At 43.6% G+C, this 19,971-nt stretch overlaps 1 protein-coding gene across 1 annotated transcript in view; it reads left to right on the forward strand.

Moving 5' to 3' along the window:
• The window catches only part of LOC111144894 (ATP binding cassette subfamily C member 2), a 57,625-nt gene extending 43,170 nt beyond the window's left edge, over nucleotides 1–14,455 (forward strand). The window contains exons 22-32 of the mRNA XM_022499481.1: nucleotides 542–761; nucleotides 904–1,058; nucleotides 3,695–3,850; nucleotides 5,325–5,524; nucleotides 6,413–6,539; nucleotides 8,456–8,557; nucleotides 8,989–9,132; nucleotides 10,049–10,207; nucleotides 11,191–11,357; nucleotides 13,141–13,335; nucleotides 14,032–14,455. Of these exons, the coding sequence (XP_022355189.1) occupies nucleotides 542–761; nucleotides 904–1,058; nucleotides 3,695–3,850; nucleotides 5,325–5,524; nucleotides 6,413–6,539; nucleotides 8,456–8,557; nucleotides 8,989–9,132; nucleotides 10,049–10,207; nucleotides 11,191–11,357; nucleotides 13,141–13,335; nucleotides 14,032–14,161 (1,755 nt within the window). The 3' untranslated portion in view covers nucleotides 14,162–14,455. The remainder of the gene's footprint in view (nucleotides 1–541; nucleotides 762–903; nucleotides 1,059–3,694; nucleotides 3,851–5,324; nucleotides 5,525–6,412; nucleotides 6,540–8,455; nucleotides 8,558–8,988; nucleotides 9,133–10,048; nucleotides 10,208–11,190; nucleotides 11,358–13,140; nucleotides 13,336–14,031) is intronic.
• Nucleotides 14,456–19,971: the final 5,516 nt, after the last annotated feature.

Genomic DNA, 19,971 nt, shown 5'->3' on the forward strand with positions numbered 1-19,971 from the left:
GGTTTCCTGTGTATATCCTCCTAGCACATTTCACGAATGATTCCATCTGATATGGGGAGAGAACAATAAAACTGCCTTGAGATGCAGGTCTTGGACCCAGAGAACACTAATGAATCAATCTCAGAGCACACGATTCAAATTAGTATAACTTAAGACCTTAAACCTAAGACCTTGGTTTGAACTTAAGTCCCAATTAATAAGAACAAATTCCAAGGTCTACAGTATAACCCCCATCCCATTCTGGGGTGTGTGTGTGTGTGTGTGTGTGTGTGTTGTTGTTGTTGTCATCCCACTCTGTTCTTATCTTTCTCCCTTAATCGCATCTAGAAGCTCATTAGTAATGTGATGTTATTTCCCCCGCACTGTATTTCAGCATTGATTATGATCCTGGCCCAATGCAGAAATAGACCACAGATGACCAAATCTTGCTGCCTGCTATCCACTTTTCCAGGGGAGGCCACTCCCCCTTGTGATTGGTATTCTAGGTAATTCCTCACCAAACGCCATTAGGATTTCTAACACTGAGGATGGGGCTTTTCAGGTGAAGTTCTCCATCTACCTCAAGTACCTAGGAGCAATAGGATGGTATTCGATATTCTTCATCATCTTGGCCTACGTGATCAATTCTGTGGCTTATATTGGATCCAACCTCTGGCTCAGTGCTTGGACCAATGACTCTAAAACCTATAATGGCACTAACTATCCAGCGTCTCAGAGAGACCTGCGAGTTGGCGTCTATGGAGCTCTGGGACTCGTGCAAGGTGCGTCTGATGGGGATGACAGCCATCTCTTCGAGAATCTGTCTCGTCTGTGTACTTTGCCCAGACTCAGGGCAAAAAAAATGCCCTTGTGTCCTTGGCACAAGTCCTGCGGACCGTGCTGACTAAACGGTTCTATTTCTAGGTGCATTTGTGCTCATAGCAAATCTCTGGAGTGCCCATGGTTCCACTCACGCATCTAACATCCTTCATAGGCAACTGCTAAGCAGTATCCTTCGAGCACCCATGAGTTTCTTTGACACAACACCCACAGGCCGGATTGTGAACAGGTTTGCTGGGGTAAGTACCCGAACGGCTGTGTGATGTGTTTGTATGCTGAGGGTGTTTCCACTCCGACAGGGACAGAATTCTCCCACGGCCCGAGGCAACGCCGTGCCGTTACAGTTCCTCGGTCCACTTAGCATGCACACGCTTCCTGCATACCCAGGATGAGGTCCCAAGGATCCTGGAGACACAGAGACAAAAAGCTCTGGCCCTTTAAGGCGCTCACCATCTAGTGAGGGAGACAACCAAGGAAATAAGAAGAGTATGACGGAAGACCGTAAAACGAGTGACAGCGATGTGTGTAGAGTGCTGTTCTGGGAACACAAAACAGTGACAGAGAACAGCAGTAGTAGCTCAGCCTGGGTGACAGGGTGGGAAATGTCAGAAAACATGAGACTTAGGTCCTAGAAGGAACTTTCTTAGCCAGGGAGATGGTGGAGCCAGGGGTTGGCGGTAGAAGCAAAAGGAGAAGGAATATTCTGCCGAGGGGGAAACACAAGTAAAAGCACGATCACTGGCTAGAATGGTGAATAAAAGGGAAAACAGGAAAACCCTTTGCTTGGTCTATGTTCTGTTCCTGTTTCTATCTTTGCTACTTTAAGAATAAACTGGGTCTGAACTATGGAAGAGAGCCACCTATAATTTAATTTAATTTTTAAAAAGATTTTATTTATTTGACAGACACAGCGAGAGAGGGAACACAGGCAGGGGGAATGGGAGAGGGAGAAGCAGGCTTCCTGCTGTGCAGGGAACCCTATGTGGGGTCTTGATCCCAGGACCCTGAGATCATGACCTGAGCCAAAGGCAGATGCTTACTGACTGAGTCACACAGGCGCCCCAAATTTTAATAAGGTTCTAAAACCTGGTCTCTACATACTGCAGATCTTGGACCCCTTGGCATTCACTCATTCCACAGCACTTCTTGAGCACCTGAGAGGAGCACTGGAACGCTCACTAAATGTTAAGATTGTAGATGGCTTTCTTCCAAGGGCCAAACCCAACTCATTCATTCTCAATGCATAGGAGATAGTAATTTCAGGAACAGAGGAAGAAAGCAAGGAATTCTGAGTAACAGTCAACTGTCATCAGCCCAGTTTAAGTCCTCTGTTTGTAGAAGAGGAAGCACATTTTTCATGTCTGAGCAGCTACAGGCCCTTCCTGGTTTCGTCTTGGAGCAGACAAAAGAAAGGCCAGCCCACAGCCAGGTTCTGGGGATACAGTGGCTGCTTCAAAAGTGTGCACATTGATTGGTCTGCATTTATCACTTTCTTCTAGGACAAAAATGGTGAGCATGATATCATTGGGGACCACTTCAATAGGTTTTCTGCTCTTCAATAGAACCTAAAATAGCATACAATTTTAGATGGGAAGATTCTCATGGGAATTTTGCAAAAATTGCACACTTTTCTTATGTTGCAAAATATACATAATTAATCTTCTGAAAAAGGAATGCAGAACTCTTACTGTGAGTTAGTAAGGCAACTGTTCTATTTTGCTCACTGCTTTTGCATGAAAAAGGAAACTCGTGTTTGATTATATGGTGAGTTATAGGGGAAGGTTTCCTATAAAGGAAAGTTTGATTTAGAATCCTCTCGGATTGATAGCTGAGCCCCTAAGAAGAGGTGAAGGGAAAGGGTGGAAGAAAGAAAGCTGGAGAATCTGTGCCAAGTAGGGGTAAAAGGAACCTACATAGAACTGATAGCCTGTGAGGATTTCTTTTTTCTTTCTTTCTTTCTTTTTTTTTTTTTTTTTGCCAATCCTGGACATAAAGTTATTTGCATCCTGCTATGACTTTGGGAAGGTAAATTACACTCAAGAGTCATTCAGGACTCTCTTGGGAAACTTACCCTTACCCAGATTGGGACACTCCAGAGATAATTTGAATTCGCCTTGATAATCACATATTACTAATTGTAGAATCAGCAATATCGAAGAAATAATCGGTCAGGGAAACCCAAAGTGTAAGTCAGGCTTCCTTGTACAGTATACTAAACCATTATCCATTCATCCACCTGTCCGTTTGCTCATTTATTCAACATGACATGAAGGCAATATGGCAGTAAGACCCATTTTTCACCTCTGGGTTACTCTGTTAGAACACTGGTCAGGCAAGGGTCACATTCAAACTCCTCCTCCCTCTCCCCTTGAAGCTCTGTGCTCAGTGGAGAAAACAACTTCCTAGTTAAAGGATGATTCTTTAGTCAAGTGGGGGTGACCAGGCTTGTTGACTGGAGCCTTCATACGAATTAAATGCTGGTTATGTGCCAGGTTCTGTTTAGGCACTCAGTGGAGTTAGGCCCCTTGTACAGTTAGATTAATTGAATTGGCTTGGTTATAGGAGGATTTACCTGTAAAGCTCTATTAGCTTACAATGGTTTAATAAATTCGAAGACCTTTACTAAGTCTATTGAAAAAAGTGAAGGGTGACTGCCATATCTGTTTGGAGGGATTTAGAAAGAGGAAGAAATTACAGAAATGAGATTGGTTATTGGGAGGAGCACAACCGTATATTGCAAATGAATATCACGAAATGATTAAACGAAGGAGACACTGAGAACCCAGAATCAAACAAATTCTCTGCTGGAATCAGAAAGATGGAAAATGGGGCAGGAATCCATTAGTATACCATTCTTCTAATTCTGTGTTCCTAGGATATTTCCACAGTGGATGACACCCTTCCCTTATCCTTGCGCAGCTGGATATTGTGCTTCCTGGGAATAATCAGCACCCTTGTCATGATCTGCACAGCCACTCCAATCTTCATCGTCATCATCATTCCTCTTGGCATCATTTATGTGTCTGTTCAGGTGGGTTTGGAAACAGCTAGGTCTCCTCTCTACTTATGAAAGCCCAGGTTCTTTCCTGAGAATCTTCTGTTTTGTCTATTGCTAGTCACTCAGTCCCATCCAGCATCTTTGTCATTTAGTCCTATATTGATATACCAAGGAGCCATAGGCCACTGTCTAGAGCTCAAACATCAATACCAATTGGTATATGGTCCAGAGAATATCTCACCTTAGCTGCTGCCCCCCAGAAGCTTATATGGGGCAGATTTATGTTTGGATCCAAGACTACCTTGAGGTAGTCAAGCCATCCAGAGGTTGGCTCTGGATGATCTTGAAGTTTGGTAAGATCCCCCATAATGGTTAAGTCATTGGTTGCTTCTAGAAGGGTTATATACTATGGCTGCTTCCTTGATTGGCTTAGGCTTATCTGCTGGGAGATGTATCTCGGCAGGAGCTAGATCTCTTCTCACTTCAGGGTAGTTCTAGTTTCACTGCGATGCCTATGAATGATGGGATGTCTGTAGGCTCAATGTCAGTATGTTCTTGAGGGAACCAGTGGCTTGAAAACCAATTCTCAGGAAAAAAAAAAAAAGGGGGACTCCATTCCCATATTAAAAACTGATGAGGGGAGGCAAGCTGTGGAGAGAATTCCTTAGGATGATCTATTTGCCTTGGGAAAACAATTCCAAAAAACTTGCATTCAAGGGCAGCCCTGTCACCTGTGGTAAGGTGATACCCCCTGGTATTTGTGTTAAGTTCCTCAGGTACATTGTTACCTCAATGACAGCCTCTCATCCAGTAAAGAAGCAGGATATTTAAGGAAATTTCCAGGTATAACATTTTGAATTCTGACACTCAAATGCCCATACCTTTCCTGATTTCAACAAATCTCCACAGAATCTCGTAGCACCACTGAACCTCATCCCATTGAACCTCATCCTTCAACCCTTGTGTCTCAAAATCAAACTGTATACTTTTAGTTCTAGTTCTTAGACTCTCGACACTCCACACATTTCCAGAACTATCTCTATCTTCACAAACCATTGAAGCACAGTGTGGTCACTTACCTGACTGTTCAATTTTTATCTAAACCTCAGAATGCCTTTCTCTGGCCATTTCCTGTCCATCTCCACTTTCCATGCCCCTTGGGTCCCAGCTACAATTTACAAAATCCATTTGGAGACCATTTTTCTAGCTGCTACAAAAACTGTCACTTGGACAGTGTATGCAGATTCTTGGGAGAATATGGATTAGGCTGACAAAATTCCTCAGTGGTTATAGTCTCCTCACCTTCATTGTCTTCTGTTCTCCACCAACCTTTTCCTTTGTACCTCTCTCATCATTCCTCTAGCCAGAGGGGAGGCTGGAGGCTTCTGACCTGTTCAAATATGGGCTGTGCCCATCAAGGTGAAGGACACTGGGTCAGGGCCACCAAGGAAGAAGTATTCCATATGCAACATGATTGTGTGACTGACTCTTTACTTTTGGGGTTCAGATATTTTATGTGGCCACTTCCCGCCAGCTGAAACGCCTGGACTCAGTCACCAGGTCCCCAATCTACTCTCACTTCAGTGAGACAGTGTCAGGTTTGTCCGTCATCCACGCCTTTGAGCACCAGCAGCGATTTCTGCAACACAATGAGATGCAGATTGACACCAACCAGAAATGTGTCTTGTCCTGGATTGTCTCCAACAGGTGAGGCTGCCCCTGTGTATTTACTGAAATATGCACTTTAGGCTTCCACGTGTTTGATATTAGCTATGGGAGGGGAGGTGTAGCCAGTGATGTGAATTTCACTGTGGCCAAACATGGCTGTCCCGTAAGTAGAAGAAAGTATGGGCTTCAGGGTCAGAGATGGGGTCCCTGTGCCTACTTTGCTATTTACCAAGCTAGGTAAAATGCCTTGACCTTCAAAGGAAAATCTCACTTCTTGTTTTTACAATGACTAGAACACAACCTATATCATAAGTCAAATGACTTCTATAAGCATTTGATATCCCAAACAAGGTACCAAACAAGCGGGGTGAGCTGGGCATTCGTAGTTGGCATCCCTGAGAAGCGGATGTGAGATTCTCCACAGGCAGGACACTCTTTGTAGGGTGGCGAAAGAAGCTTGCTCGCTTGGTAAAGCATGTCACTCAACCTTGGGGTTGTGAGTTTGAGCCCCATGCTGGGGGTAGAGTTTACTTTAAAAAAAAAAAAGTGAATTCCCAAACTCCACTCTAGGCTCCCTGAATCAATCTCCTACGAAAGAGTCCCAGAATTTTCTTGCATGAATTTTGTATTTTTAATAATTACCTCAGACAATTCTTCTGCTTTGGCAAGTATGAGAGACCTTGAATCACAGGATTCCCTTCATGTAGCAAACTTCCCTAGTACCTTTAAAATGCCATTTATTTTCTAAAACCTAATTTTAAAAGACTTTAGGAACATATGATATGATATAGTCAGATTGAGGCATCTTGTGAGAACACAGCCCAACCAACTCAATCCCTCCCAATGTTCCATGGACATGTAGGTTGCTGGTTAAGGTAAGGAGGTGAATGTCAGTGACACTTTTTCTCTGGTTCTGTTGCCCTACAGGTGGCTTGCAATTCGTCTGGAGCTGATTGGGAACCTGATTGTCTTCTTTTCATCCCTGATGATGGTTATTTATAAAGATAACCTAAGTGGAAACACTGTGGGCTTTGTTTTGTCCAATGCGCTTAATGTGAGTATGAAGGTTGGGAGTTAAATTAATGAACTTATTCTCAAACTGAGTCTAGAGTATACCATGGAGTTTGTGTTCTTGATTCCTTTCTAGGTCCAGAGGGACTAGGGAAGACTGAGGTTCAAGCCCTGGCTCTGTCTTTTACTAATTGTGTAACCTATCGACATGTTCCTTACCCTTTCTGAGTGGGTACCAGTGTCATCTGGAAAAATGGACAAAAATTTTGTTGCCCTTGGGAGTTAAGAAAGCAATGTGAGGGGTGCCTGGGTGGTGCAGTGGGCTGAGCATCCAACTCTTAGTTTCGGCTCAGGTTGTGATCTCAGGATTGTGAGATAGAGCTCTGTGCTGGGCTCTCTGCTGCTCAGCGTGGAGTCTGCTTGGGATCCTCTCACCCTCTGCCTCTCCCCCCTACACTCGTGCACATACTCTCCCTCCCACTGTCTCCCTCAAATAAATCTTAAAAGAAGACAGCAATTCAATATGACTTAATCTGATAGTTCCCTGTTTCTTTGCCTGATTCTAGTCAAAAGAGAATAAATGAGTTTCTTTCCGTTTATTTAATTTTTTAAAGAAGGCTCCACACCCAACGTGGGACTCAAACGCATGCCCTTGAGATCAAGAGTCACATGCTTCACCAACTGAGCCAGCCAGGTGCCCCCAATTTCTTTTCCATAATATAGTAGTAATGAAGTCTTTTGAATATCTTTTTCTATTTTTGTTTTCCTTAAATCACAGAATAAATTCTAATAAAGAATGTGGTCCAGTAAAGCTATATATGCTATATAATATATATAGCTATATAGCTATATAAGCTATATATTGTATCCCCAGTATGACTAGGCAATACATTATTTCCTAGTGCCCAAGGTTGTGGCTGACACTACAATCTGTATTCAGATTCACTAAATTCACTAAAGGATACTCATTTTATGAGTCATTTGACCATCTTTCATGATATTTTGGGAACTAATATATTGGCTTATATAACTACCAGTCAGTTCTGTATGGTGCTGTGCTCATTTGGAGTTAATAAGGCCTAAGGCAATCACGGTGGGGCCCCAGAGAGAACTCTCTTATACACCAGAGTTATTCAGTTCCTTGCGCCACTGCTCCTTCATTACCCCCAACCCCATTTTTGGGCTTATTAACCTCGGGTGGATGGGGCAAAGGCAACAATTAGACTAAATGAAAACAAAACAGTCAGATATCAACAATTCATTTCACATGGTTCTACCTAAACAAAGTGGTTACTCTTCTCTCCAACATCCTGTACTCTCCCTCTTTTTAACCACCATTTGCTCAAAAAAAAAAAACCCTGGTCTAAGTGTATGTGTGAAAGAAGCTTGCATCTAAGTAATCCGCAGATTCCCCAGGCTCTAGACTGGCGCAGACTTGGACAAGCTCTTACTGCTGGTTACACGTATTTCTGCAGGCAGGAGTTTACTGGGGTAAAGGAGGGTCCTTGTCGATGCTCCACCCTGAGCCTTGGGCTCTTGTTGAAAGCAGAGAGAGGAAGCAGCTTTTTGGAAAGCTTTCTCTTATGCTTTCCCCATTTATAGAATGCCACCCACTACTCCTTCCACAGAGAACATTGGGCTTCCAGGCAGGAGATTGGAGTTCTGGTCCCACTCTACCACCTGCCAGCTTCTCCAACCCCAACTTAGCCCCAGCCACTCTGGTCTCATGTTGTCTTTCATGTGCCATCACACGGTTGAGCTCTTAATTGTCTTCCAGACCTTACTGGTCTCATTGCCTCCCCCAAGGAGGTGAGGACTGTCACTGACACTTTTCCCTGCTCTCTCAAAGAGCTCAGCATAGTGCTAGTATGAAGTGGGCACTGGATTGACCTTATGATTTGACCCGAGTTGGTATCTGAGCCAGAGGTGATCTTTAGTTTTCTGTTTTTTTCTCTGTAGATCACACAGACCTTGAACTGGCTAGTGAGGATGACGTCAGAAATAGAGACCAACATTGTGGCTGTTGAAAGAATAAATGAGTACATAAAAGTGGAAAACGAGGTAAGGAGGATTTAGAAGAACCCAGGGACAAGACAAAAGAAAAATGTTCCCTTCAAGAGCGCATCTTTACCCTGTCTAGCGATTTTACATGGAGTCACAAAGGTTCTTCTACTAAAGTTTGCTTTGCTCTAATTCAACCCAATTTCTTGAAACTTAAAATAGGAAATGATTTAGGGGGAGGTGAGGTCTTGGAATGCACCAGGTTAAAGGTGTCTTCATTCTGGAAGTCCACAGAGCAGCACCGTGGAATGGAGCTTCTTTGAATAAGGCAGGAACCTTCTGGAAGTACTAGTCTAATTCATTCTAGTCAATACAGATGCCCACAGGTGGCTAGGACACTGCTATCCTCCTAGTCTGTGACACGAGACCTGTGGGGACTATTCAGTGAGTTGCCACCATGTAAAGCACTTCTCTTCCTGTCTCTTTGCCAGGCACCCTGGGTGACTGATAAGAGACCTCCCCCAGGTTGGCCCAGCAAAGGGGAGATCCAGTTTAACAACTACCAAGTGCGGTACCGGCCGGAGCTGGATCTTGTACTGAGAGGGATCACTTGTGACATTAGGAGCATGGAGAAGGTAGGTGGAGCTGAAGAAAGGCCTGAATGTGCGTCCTCGTGATCAGGACACAGTTGGACACAAGGGTGGAAAGCTGCTGGACTCTGCTTTCATTATTGGGCTGGAATGAGAGGGTCAGGGCAGTCTTCTGCCCTGGGAAGGTGCAGGGACACAGTTCCACTACCAGAGGGCAGGATATCAACAAGGGATCAACTCGACTTACTGGGGCTGGAAGGGTTTTCTGCTTAGCCCTTCCCCATCTCCCTGAGGCACCTGTGGCAGCGCCGTCTTCTTCTCTGGCTGATGGGAGCTCATTTTCTGTAAGGGCCATGTCTTGTGGAGGGGAAGTCAGGAAGCACCCAGCCTAGGGAAGGAAATGGTGAGAACAGCAATGTGGTCCCAGCAGAGAGAATGATTTAGTTCTCTGGTCTGCAAAGTCCTGCACCTTTCTGTGGTGCTCCTGTTCTCAAGGACTTGGGGTCTGATGTAAAAACATAGAAATATTTTTAAAAAATTTTTTAAAAATAAGTCTGGGTAAGGTTGCTGATGAGGTTCTCAAGTGATGAGGCCTGACTTTCCCTTTTCCTCACTTCTAAACAAAGATTACAAAAAAAAAAAAAAAAAGAAAAAAGAAAAAAGAAAAAAGAAACCCAACCTATAATGTCCAGTCATAATTGTAACAGCTGCTGAGGTGTCCATTTCCAACAGTCACTGTAGTTCTGAGCAACAGCAATTGAGAAAGTAGAATGAGAAGGCCTCTTTTTCTGACATCTGGGCACTTTTTTTCTCTCACCAAAACCAAAATTAGTAGAATATCTTTGAGAAGGAGGAGCCAATCACTGTCTCTTTCCACCTGGGCTTATGAATGGCCCAGACTAAAATCATCCTCCCGAAGAAGTACATGGTGAACTAATGTGCAAAGGAAATGTATTTACAGATTGGTGTGGTCGGCAGGACAGGAGCCGGGAAGTCCTCCTTGACAAATGGCCTCTTCAGAATCCTCGAGGCTGCAGGTGGCCAGATCATCATTGATGGAGTAGATATTGCTTCCATTGGGCTCCATGACCTCCGAGAGAAGCTGACCATCATCCCCCAGGTGAGCTCTAGAACTTGTTCTGTACCAGCTGCAGGGGACAGATTTCATGCAGGAAACATATGCATCTTCTTCTTGATGTATATTCACTTAGCCGTGTCATTTCTGCAGGCTACCCAGGATATCTAAGCCTGTTCCGTAAGACACATCCTTTCTAGAACTTAAAAATAACGCTGGCATTTTGTGGGGATAGGCTTGTGTGACTGCCAGTATCTAACCGCTAGGTGGCAGGAACACAACAGAAGTGAAATAGAGCAGATGATTATTTAGCATTTCTAGAGCCCATCCTGGGTTCACAAGACCATTGCAATCAACATTTGCAGTTTTGCTGCTGAAGCTTGAAACCATTAAGCTTTATACTCCCCATTTGCTATCGTTAAAAGACAGCGGAGGGAATTTGCTGCAGGTTTTTGCCAGCAAGTGGAATGCTTAGTGTGCATCAGCAAAGAAAGTCTTCCCTTTGGCTTCCTCTGGACCCTCCCAAATAAGGTCTGCCTTGGAGGCTTCTTGGCCTGGGGGTGGGGGATGGTATGTGGGTCCTTATTAGAATCATTCCTCCTCTATTCTTGTAGCCAAGTCTCTGGGGATGGTTTTGGCCTGTCCAATGTTCACTCAGTTGGATGTAATCTTTTCTTCAGCTTCTTCAAAAGCTTAATAAATTCTTCCATGACTTTCCCTTCCCCGGCCCACCCCTGATCCCTTCACTTCCATATCCTGAATTTTCATTTGAGGGTGTGGGACATTCCTCTTACCTTCTTAAGATATGCTGAGGCGAACTTGGAAATCCATAAATGAATCTCAAAGTGAAAAAACCAAGAGCTCCCCTTTATCTTGTGGAAGCCCCCCTAGTCTTCGCAAGAGCTTGACCACTAATGCGCTGTGCATCTCGGGTCGGTCCTACCTGCCTTCTTCTAGCCACAAATAAAACCTGCTAGACCCTTTCTTGTCATGAGCTTCAATAGCCTCCCTCCTCCCTTGACTCACAGGATCCCATCCTGTTCTCTGGAACCCTGAGGATGAACCTAGACCCTTTTAACAACCACTCAGATGAGGAGATTTGGAAGGCCCTGGAGCTGGCTCACCTCAAATCCTTTGTGTCTGGCCTGCAACTTGGGTTGTCTCACGAAGTGACAGAGGCTGGTGACAACCTTAGGTAATGTTTCATAACCCACTTCCCCCACAGGCAGTGGGAGGAGGTGGGGGGAAGCACCCCTTTGTTCCTGGCGCTAGTAGTAGTCTGTGGGATCACAGAATTACTCCGGTCCTGGGTGCCTTCCGAGCGGTAGGCAGGGCATGAACCCTGAGCTGAGGAAGCTCCGAACAGAAGGGTGGCCCAGCAGCTCTGGCTTCCCTTGGGAACTTGTTATGAATGCAGACTCTGATGCTAGACCGACTCATCAGAATGTACGTGTTAGCAAGAGTCCCAGGTGATCTGTGTGTACATTACAGCTTGAGAAGCACTACCTAGAGCAGGGAGTCTTAGTGAGGCTACACACTAGAACCCCTTAGGGAAATATTTAAAAATCCCAATGCCCAGGTGGTGCCCCAGACCCACTGAATCGGGGCCCAGGTGACGCCAGTGTGTAGCCTTGATACAGAATGCCATCCCGTTTGTTTTCCCATCAGCAACAGATCTAGGAACTAGCAGGATGTAAGTGGGTCTTCAGGCCTATGCAAAAGACCCTTCAGTCCACAAATATGTACTGATGGTGTAGAAAATGTCGTGTAGCAGATAGGCAGCCATGAGGGCTGTGGGGCTCCTCTAGCTGGATATGACATGGGGGCCTTGACATGTCTGGTTTGTGAGAACACCACATCCTACCCTCTTTCTCTCTTCATGCTGGGGACACCTAAATGGCATGACCAGGGCCTTGATTTCAGACCTGGGTTGGAGGGGTTGAAGCCTCCATTTCTCTGGTGAGTGATGAGAGGTGGGTCATGTGGAGAGAGAGACAGCGGCTGAAAGCCAGACTGGCACCTGGGCCCCAGCCTGTTCTAGGAAGCCCCCCAGGGCCAGGCAGGCGGGCATGCAACCAAACTCCAGTCTTGCCCTGTCTCTGTGAGGACACTACAGTGGAAAACTGGGAGTTCATCTTGGGTGACTTCTCATCTCCAGCAGAAATTTTCTTGCGGAGAATTACAGAACTTTAGCCCAGCCCCCCTCTGTTTAATATGTTCCCTAATGGCCACAGCAGGAAAGAGCAATTAGCGAATTCCCGAATATTTCCTCCACATCATTTCCCAAAGCTGTTTTATGTAAGTAAGAGGTCCAGCCTTCATTACTGGCTTTTAGCAAATTAAAGCGATTTGCATTTTACAAGCATATTCGATTTGCACATACGTTGCATCTCACACAAAGACACCCTGTTCACTAGATAGCTACGTCTCTAACCAAGGCAGAAGGCCTTGAACAGATAATTAGCCTGAGACTAGAATTACACATTAAAATAACGAATGGATTTGCTGAGGCCGCTAAGAAATGCCACTGGGACGTTCTGATGTGGTGTCACCCTATATTAATGGTGTCGGGTCAGGTACGGCTGTGGTGAACTTGGTGACCTCCCATCCTATTTTGGAATCGCTGTTGATGTGCTGGGATATCACCTAGGGATCCAAAGAACGGTTCCCCGGCTACGGTTTTCCAAACTCATGAAACATGGAAATTGCCTGGGGTATTTATTAAAAAATACATGCCCTGAGGCTCCTCCCCCTTGTGTTTGAGAAGAGCAGGACCCAGGCCTATGAATTTTTTAAATTAAGCACCTGCGGTAGGAGAGAGTTTGGAAAACCTCGTCTTAGCCTCTTCTGTGAGGTGTTTGTTCTGGGGGAATTTAGGAGTTGGGGTTTCAGAAGTCGGATCTGGAACATGACCTACCCCATCCCCCATTGGCCACGGCTCCCAGGGGCTCGTGCTCACTTTGGTCCCTTGGCTACAGCGTAGGACAGAGGCAGCTGCTGTGCCTGGCCCGGGCTCTGCTTCGGAAATCCAAGATTCTGATCATGGACGAGGCCACTGCTGCCGTGGATCTGGAGACTGATCGCCTCATCCAGACAACCATCCAAAAGGAGTTCTCCCACTGCACCACCATCACCATCGCTCACAGGCTCCACACCATCATGGACAGCGACAAGTGAGTGTGGGGACAGCTTGACAGACACCACCGGGCCCTTGAATGACAGAAATAGCATTAGTCATAAAATACCCCACAGCTGAAAGTCTAACCACCATCATTTTACTGATGAGGAAACCGAAGCTTCAAGGAATTTGTCCAAAATTATACACCAAGATAATGAAAGCCAGCAGGGTTAAGGGAATGGACTTGAGGGCAAAACGGGCAATTGTATATGATTATTAACGGAGTGTGAGGAGGTGGAGATCCTAGCCATGAGGGGCAGGTATTAACCACAGATCTTCTCAACCCCCGAACCATGACTAGACGCTTCCTGCTTTTTCCAGCTCTGGCATAGTACGAAAAAAAAAAAAAAAAAAAAAAAAAAAAAAAAAAAAGTACCAGCTCTGGCATAGTACGTTAAAAATGGGGGTAATGTCAGTAATCTTGGAACCTGTTTGGAGACAACAGGCTCCCTGAAACAAGGTCTATCTTTTAAAACTTCTGTAAAGGGACGTCTACTGTATTCTTCTACTACTTGATTCTTTGGCCATATATATGGAACCCACCTGTGTCAATGTAGACAGCTGCGGTCCATTCGTTCTCACTGCTTTGTAGCCTTTCATGAATGAATATACCAAGTCTTAGTCCTGATTGTTCTTACAAATACCAAGATGTAAAAGGGCTGCTGACACCTTTCTTTCTCCTTTGTTTCAGGATAATGGTCCTAGACAACGGGAAGATTGTAGAGTATAGCAGCCCTCAAGAACTGCTGAGAAAATCGGGCCCCTTTTATCTGATGGCCAAAGAGGCTGGCATTGAAAGTGTGGACAGTACATCATTCTGACAGTAGGTCCCACGGGTTGGGAAAGGACTATAGGGATCATGTCTGATTTTTTGTGAGTGCAGTCACACAGAAGTGTGTAAAATGTACATTCTAAAGCAGGATCACATTCTATCCAGCCACAGTAGAACCCCCCAACCCCACTGTGATGATCCCATTTTGATTATACCTCCTTCCTACTTACCTTCCCAGAGATAACTCCTATCCTGGATTTTGTGATAATCATTTTCTCTTTTCACTTTAGTTTTACTACTTGGTATGTACCCTTAAACAAGGTGTATCTTTTTTAATTTATGTAAATGGCCTGACTCATACTTGACCTATTCTTCTCTGGCTTTTGTTCAGTATTATTTTATTAGAGATCCATCTGTGTCAATGCACACAGTGAGGCTGGTTCATTCTCTGCAGCAAGGCAGGGTGTGAATATGCCACCATGTCTCCATTGTCATGCTGCTCAGTAGGGTTATTGCTCGGGGTTTTCTCCCATTATGAACAATACTGCCAGGAACATTCTGGTATATTACCCCCGAGATACGTGTGTAAGGTTTCTTTAGGATGTAGTGTAGGAATGGGGGTTAAGCGCATGCTTACGTGTATCCACTAGGTAACGCCAAACTGAGTGTCAATTCAATACACTTTTTGTCAGTTTCCCTGATTACTACTGAGATTTCTGCTGGTCCTTATTCATGGTGCTTTGTTTCCTTGTGTGCCTTGCGGATTTTGACTGAGCTGCTCACTCCCAGCATTTTATCTGTGGGCATTCTTTGAAAGCTGAGCTCCCTGGGAAAGCGTTTGCCTGTCCCTTGGGGGCATTACCCAGAACCAATTTGAATTAAATTCTCTACTAGGGGTTTCAAACCATATAGTTAGTGGGACTTCAGACCATAATCTGGCACAAGAACCAACTTGTGGTTTACAAATTCCAAAGGCAGGTTCCTCCCCTTGCCCTAGTGTCTAGCTGGAGATAGACACATTGCCTTGTTGACTCCTCCTACAGGGTGCGGTTGATTTCTCGGTTACCTATATTACTACAGATAAAGGCTTATATAGCTTTGCGTCCAGGTTTATCAGAGGGTCTCCTGTTACACTCTTTATCTTGACAGGCGTTGGTTTTATCTCTTGCCTTGGCATCCTATATTGTCAACGAAGGTCAAAGTCTTCCGGCTTCAGAAGTCACCCTAAGCTTTGACCCTTCTTATCTTCCAGGGTTTTTTTTGTGTCCCATTACTTTGGGTTCAGTATATTCTTTACTTCCGTTTCAGTGATGAAATTATATTTTTCTTTATTCATCATGTTGGCTGTTGGAGGAGATGCTCAGAGACCAAAACGTCCTATAGGAAGAGCAGAATAGCTGCGAGGCTGGGTGAGGAAGGGGTTTTCCTATTCGCTTGGTTCGGCAGCATCACCCTGGCACTGTTGTCTGCAGGGCAGGTCGTAGCTGGCAGCAGTGCGGACTTCAGTTTGTCCTGTGCTTCTGGAAGCAGGGTCATTGTGCTCCTCAGACACTGGCAGCACGCCTTCTCAGAAGCCTGGGAGTTGGCTCAGTGAGGACCTCCTATGTTTTGTGGGAATGCAGACCGCTCTCATTTTGTTCTCCTAGACTTCCAGTGGCAGCTGCTTCTGGAAGGTGCTGGCTCTCTGAAACTTATTTTCCTTTGGTCCTTTCTTCAATGCCTACTTAATTCTTTATATGGTTCTGTTAAAATAATATAAGGTTTCTGTCTCCCGACTAACCCAGCTGATAGAACCCTTGGAGATTATCGGGTTAAAGTCTCTTATTTTTCAGAAAAGCACATAACCTGCAGAAGGTTAGAATATCCAAAGTCAAAACATGGGTGTTTCTGGCAGAGCCTGGACCAGAAATCAATTTGCTGATTTTTTTCCTTCAATGGCAAAGGGTTTTTGACCTACCTACTCCTACTGATGAAAATAAAGAGAAGGTAAAGGTCATTCTTTTCTCAAAAGTGATGACTAAGGCAGTGAAGCTGGTGGAAACCAGAACCAGCCTGAATCTAAAACTTTGGCGATGACTCCTCCCATTTCAAATCTTGTTGGCCCAGACCCTGGATAACTGAATCCCCACTCTGGGCCACTTATAATATAATTGCTCTTTCCTACTTTTCTGCCTGAAGGTCCCCTTCTTTCACTTGCCCTTGAAACATTAAGATATTCTTATGTTTTGGTCCTTGACCTCTAGCTCCTTCCTACCATCCAGTTTTGACATTCATATGTTCAACTCCCTGCAGATACTCAGACCTGAATATTCTTCAGGCATCTGACCCTCAGCTCACCCTACTTTGACAGATGCTTCTACTCCCTCCACTCAAAAGATTTTTCCCTCTACTTACCTCCAGTGATGACCTCATTGTCCATTCAGTCCTACAAAAGGAAAACCCTGGGCATCACTCTTAACTTTTTCTTTTCTTCTCAGGTCACACTGACCACTCCGCCCTTCCAGTTTTCTTTCTTTACCCCCATTCCTTTTACTCTAATTCAGATTCTTATAACATCAAAGGGCATAGGTATCCGTGCATCCTGTGTTGTTTTCTTAAATATATCCCCCCGTGTCTATTAGAGTGATCAGATGTGCAGAACTGCCCAGGTTACTCTTACTCTCCAGAGTAAAGTTAGAATCCTGAGTATGGTATAACAGCTCCCCAGCATCTGGTCCAATCACATTTCTTCTAATTCCTGTTAAAGAAAGAGACAAGAAGCCCCAAATGGAGTCACTTATACTAAGCCTCATGCCACCAAACAGAGACTTAATACTTACTTTTTAGTTTCAGCCCTTCTCAGGAATGGAATCTTGAACCAGTCAATCCTACTGAGGTAATCTGCCTCACAGACCCCCATGTCCCCTAAAGGAAGGTGACCTGGCCACAACCACTCTACTTTTTGCTAGTATAATTTCTGTGTCCCATTCCCTTCTGCCTATAAAGAGTCTTTTCATTAATCAGATACATCAGCACTGGGGACACCAAGGCAGGGATGTCTGGCAGTCGTAGCTGTGACCATCACAGCTGTTCTCCGTTGGTGGGGGTTCTGGCACCAGGGGCCAGGGATTTGGCCTGATACTGAGCATCCTTCCTGGCTTCAAAGACTCAAATCAGGCTTTCTTCTTCTCCCAGAGAGTCAGTGAGCTAGCTGCTATCATTTGAAAACTTCCTTTCTGCTTAAGTTTTACCAGAATTGGAACTGTCATTTACAACTCAAAATACTCCCTGGCTAATTTCTTATTACTATATCACTTTGTCAGATAATTTTCTGCTTGGATCTCCCTCACTAAGCTGTGAGCCTCTTGAAAACCGTTTTTTCCAGTGTTCAAAAAAATCTTCATAAAAAAAGCACACATTTTCCCCAGTTGTGTAACAGTGCAGCAAAAGGGAAAGAAGCGTAACTCCACGTTGGTACACTGGCACAAACAGGAAGAATAAACATAATGATCAAACCTTAATTTCTTGTGGGCTGGTTTTGTGTAAGCGCCTTTTGAAATGCTCTCTGGAGAAATTTATTCCAGTTAGGTCCTAGGATGAGCACATTCAATCACAAATGCACATTGTTCATGACTTTACTAAAAAATTTGCAAACACTGTTGTGAAAATATTGACATTTAAATCTTCAAATGGCTACACCTTAGAAAGCAGAACCATAGTTAGCTCTAAGTGTGCAGTCTTCCACATAGATACTGAACTGTTTTTGAAAGACTATGCTGCTGAACAGGAGAGAGGGGAAAAAAAGTGAAAATAGACTAAGGGAACTCAGTGACACCATGAAGTATGATACTATTCACATTATAGGGACCCCAGAATGAGAAGACAGAAAATCTATTTGAAGAGATAATAGCCAGAGAGTTGCTGAATCTGGAGAAGGGAACAAATCCAGATCCAGGAGGCAGAGAGCCCCCAACAAAATCAACCCAAGGAAGTCCACACCAAGTCCCATAGTAATTAAAAGGGCAAAAAGTAGTGCTAGATAATTTAAAAGCAGCAAGAGAAAACTGTAACATACAGGCAAAACCCTATAACGCTGTCAGCTGATTTTTCAGCAGAAGTTTTGCAGGCTACCCTGGAGAGTCATGATCTATGCAGGTGCTGAAAGTAAAAAAACAAAACAAAACAAAACAAAAAACCAACCCTGCAAATAATATTCTATCCAGCAAGGCTATCCTCCAGAATGGGAGAGGGAAAGAGTTTCCCAAACAAAGGAATTCATCACTCTTCAACCAGCCCTCCAAGAAATATTAAGGGGACTCTGAGTAGAAAAGAAAGACAAAAAGTAGGAAACACAAAGGCAGTAAAATTAAGTATATCTATAAAAATCCAAGAAGTCACAAAATAAGAATGTAAAGCATGACACCATATACCTAAAATGTGGGGAGAAGAGGAGTAAAGAATGGGTTTAAACATAAGTGACCAACAACTTAATACAGACTATTGTATGCATCTTAATGTAGAAAACTTAATGTGCTATATACTTAATATAGACTGCTATATATATAGGTTATATATAAACCTAATGGTAACCACAAATCAAAAACCAGTAATAGATATGTAAAACATAAAGAGAATGGAATTGTATCATTAAAGAAAGCCACCAAAGCTTGAGAGAAGACAGCAAGAGAAGGAAGACAAAGAATTCCAGAAACAACCATAAAGCAAGTAACAAAATGGCAATACATACGTATCAGTAATTACTTGAATATAAATGGTCAAAATGTTCCAATAAAAAGACCTGGGGTAACAGAATGGATAAAAAAGCAAGCCCGAGCTATATGCTGCCTACAAGAGACTAATTTCAGACCTAAAGACACATGCAGATTGAAAGTAAAGGGATGAAGAAGCATTTATTATGCAAATGGATATGAAAAGAAAGCTGGGGTAGCAATACTTCTATCAGACAAAATAGATTTCAAAACAATACAGGGAACAATCCAACGAGATACAACAATTGTAAATAGTTATGCATCCAGGGGAGCAAACGAATATGTAAAGCAGTAAGAAAGAAAAAAAAAAGTGATAGTAGTACAGTAATACTAGGGGACTTTAACACCACACTTGCATCAATGGACAGGTCACCCAAACAGGAAACCACCAAGGAAAGAGTGGTTTTGAATGACATAGGACCAGATGGATTTAACAGGTATAGTGAGAACATTCCATCCTAAAACATCAGAATATACATTCTTCTCAAGTGCACAGGGAACATTCTCTAAAACAAAATCACATATTGGACCGTAAAACAAATCTCAACAAATTCAGAAAGACCAAAGTCATACAGTGCATCTTTTTTAACCACAACACTGTGAAACTATGAATCAACCACAAGAAAACATCTGGAAAGAGCACAAATACATGGAAGTTAAATAACATGCGATACTAAACAATGACTGGGTCAACCAAGAAATCAAAGAGGAAATTTTAAAAAAAATACATGGAGACAAGTGAAAATAGAACAATGGCCCAAGAGCAACAAAATTGATAAACCTTTAGCCAGACTCCTAAAAAAGAAATCAGAAATGAGAAACAACCAACACCTCAGAAATACGAAGGATTGTAAGAGAATATTATGAAAAGATGTATGTCAGCAAATTGAACAACCTAGAAGAACTGGACTAATTCCTAGAAATACATGACCTCCCAAAATTGAATAAGAAAAGAAAGAGAAAATATGAACAGACCAATTAGCAGCAATGAAATTGAGTAATTAAAAAAAATGCCCAACCAACAAAAGTCCAGGACCAGATGGTTTCACAAGGGAAGGGAATTCTACCAAACATTTAAAGAATTGTTAATACTTGTTCTTCTCAAACTATT

Source organism: Enhydra lutris, unplaced genomic scaffold, assembly GCF_002288905.1.
Source record: "Enhydra lutris kenyoni isolate GAN:26980312 unplaced genomic scaffold, ASM228890v2 scaffoldscaffold12, whole genome shotgun sequence".
Taxonomy (NCBI): domain Eukaryota; kingdom Metazoa; phylum Chordata; class Mammalia; order Carnivora; family Mustelidae; genus Enhydra; species Enhydra lutris.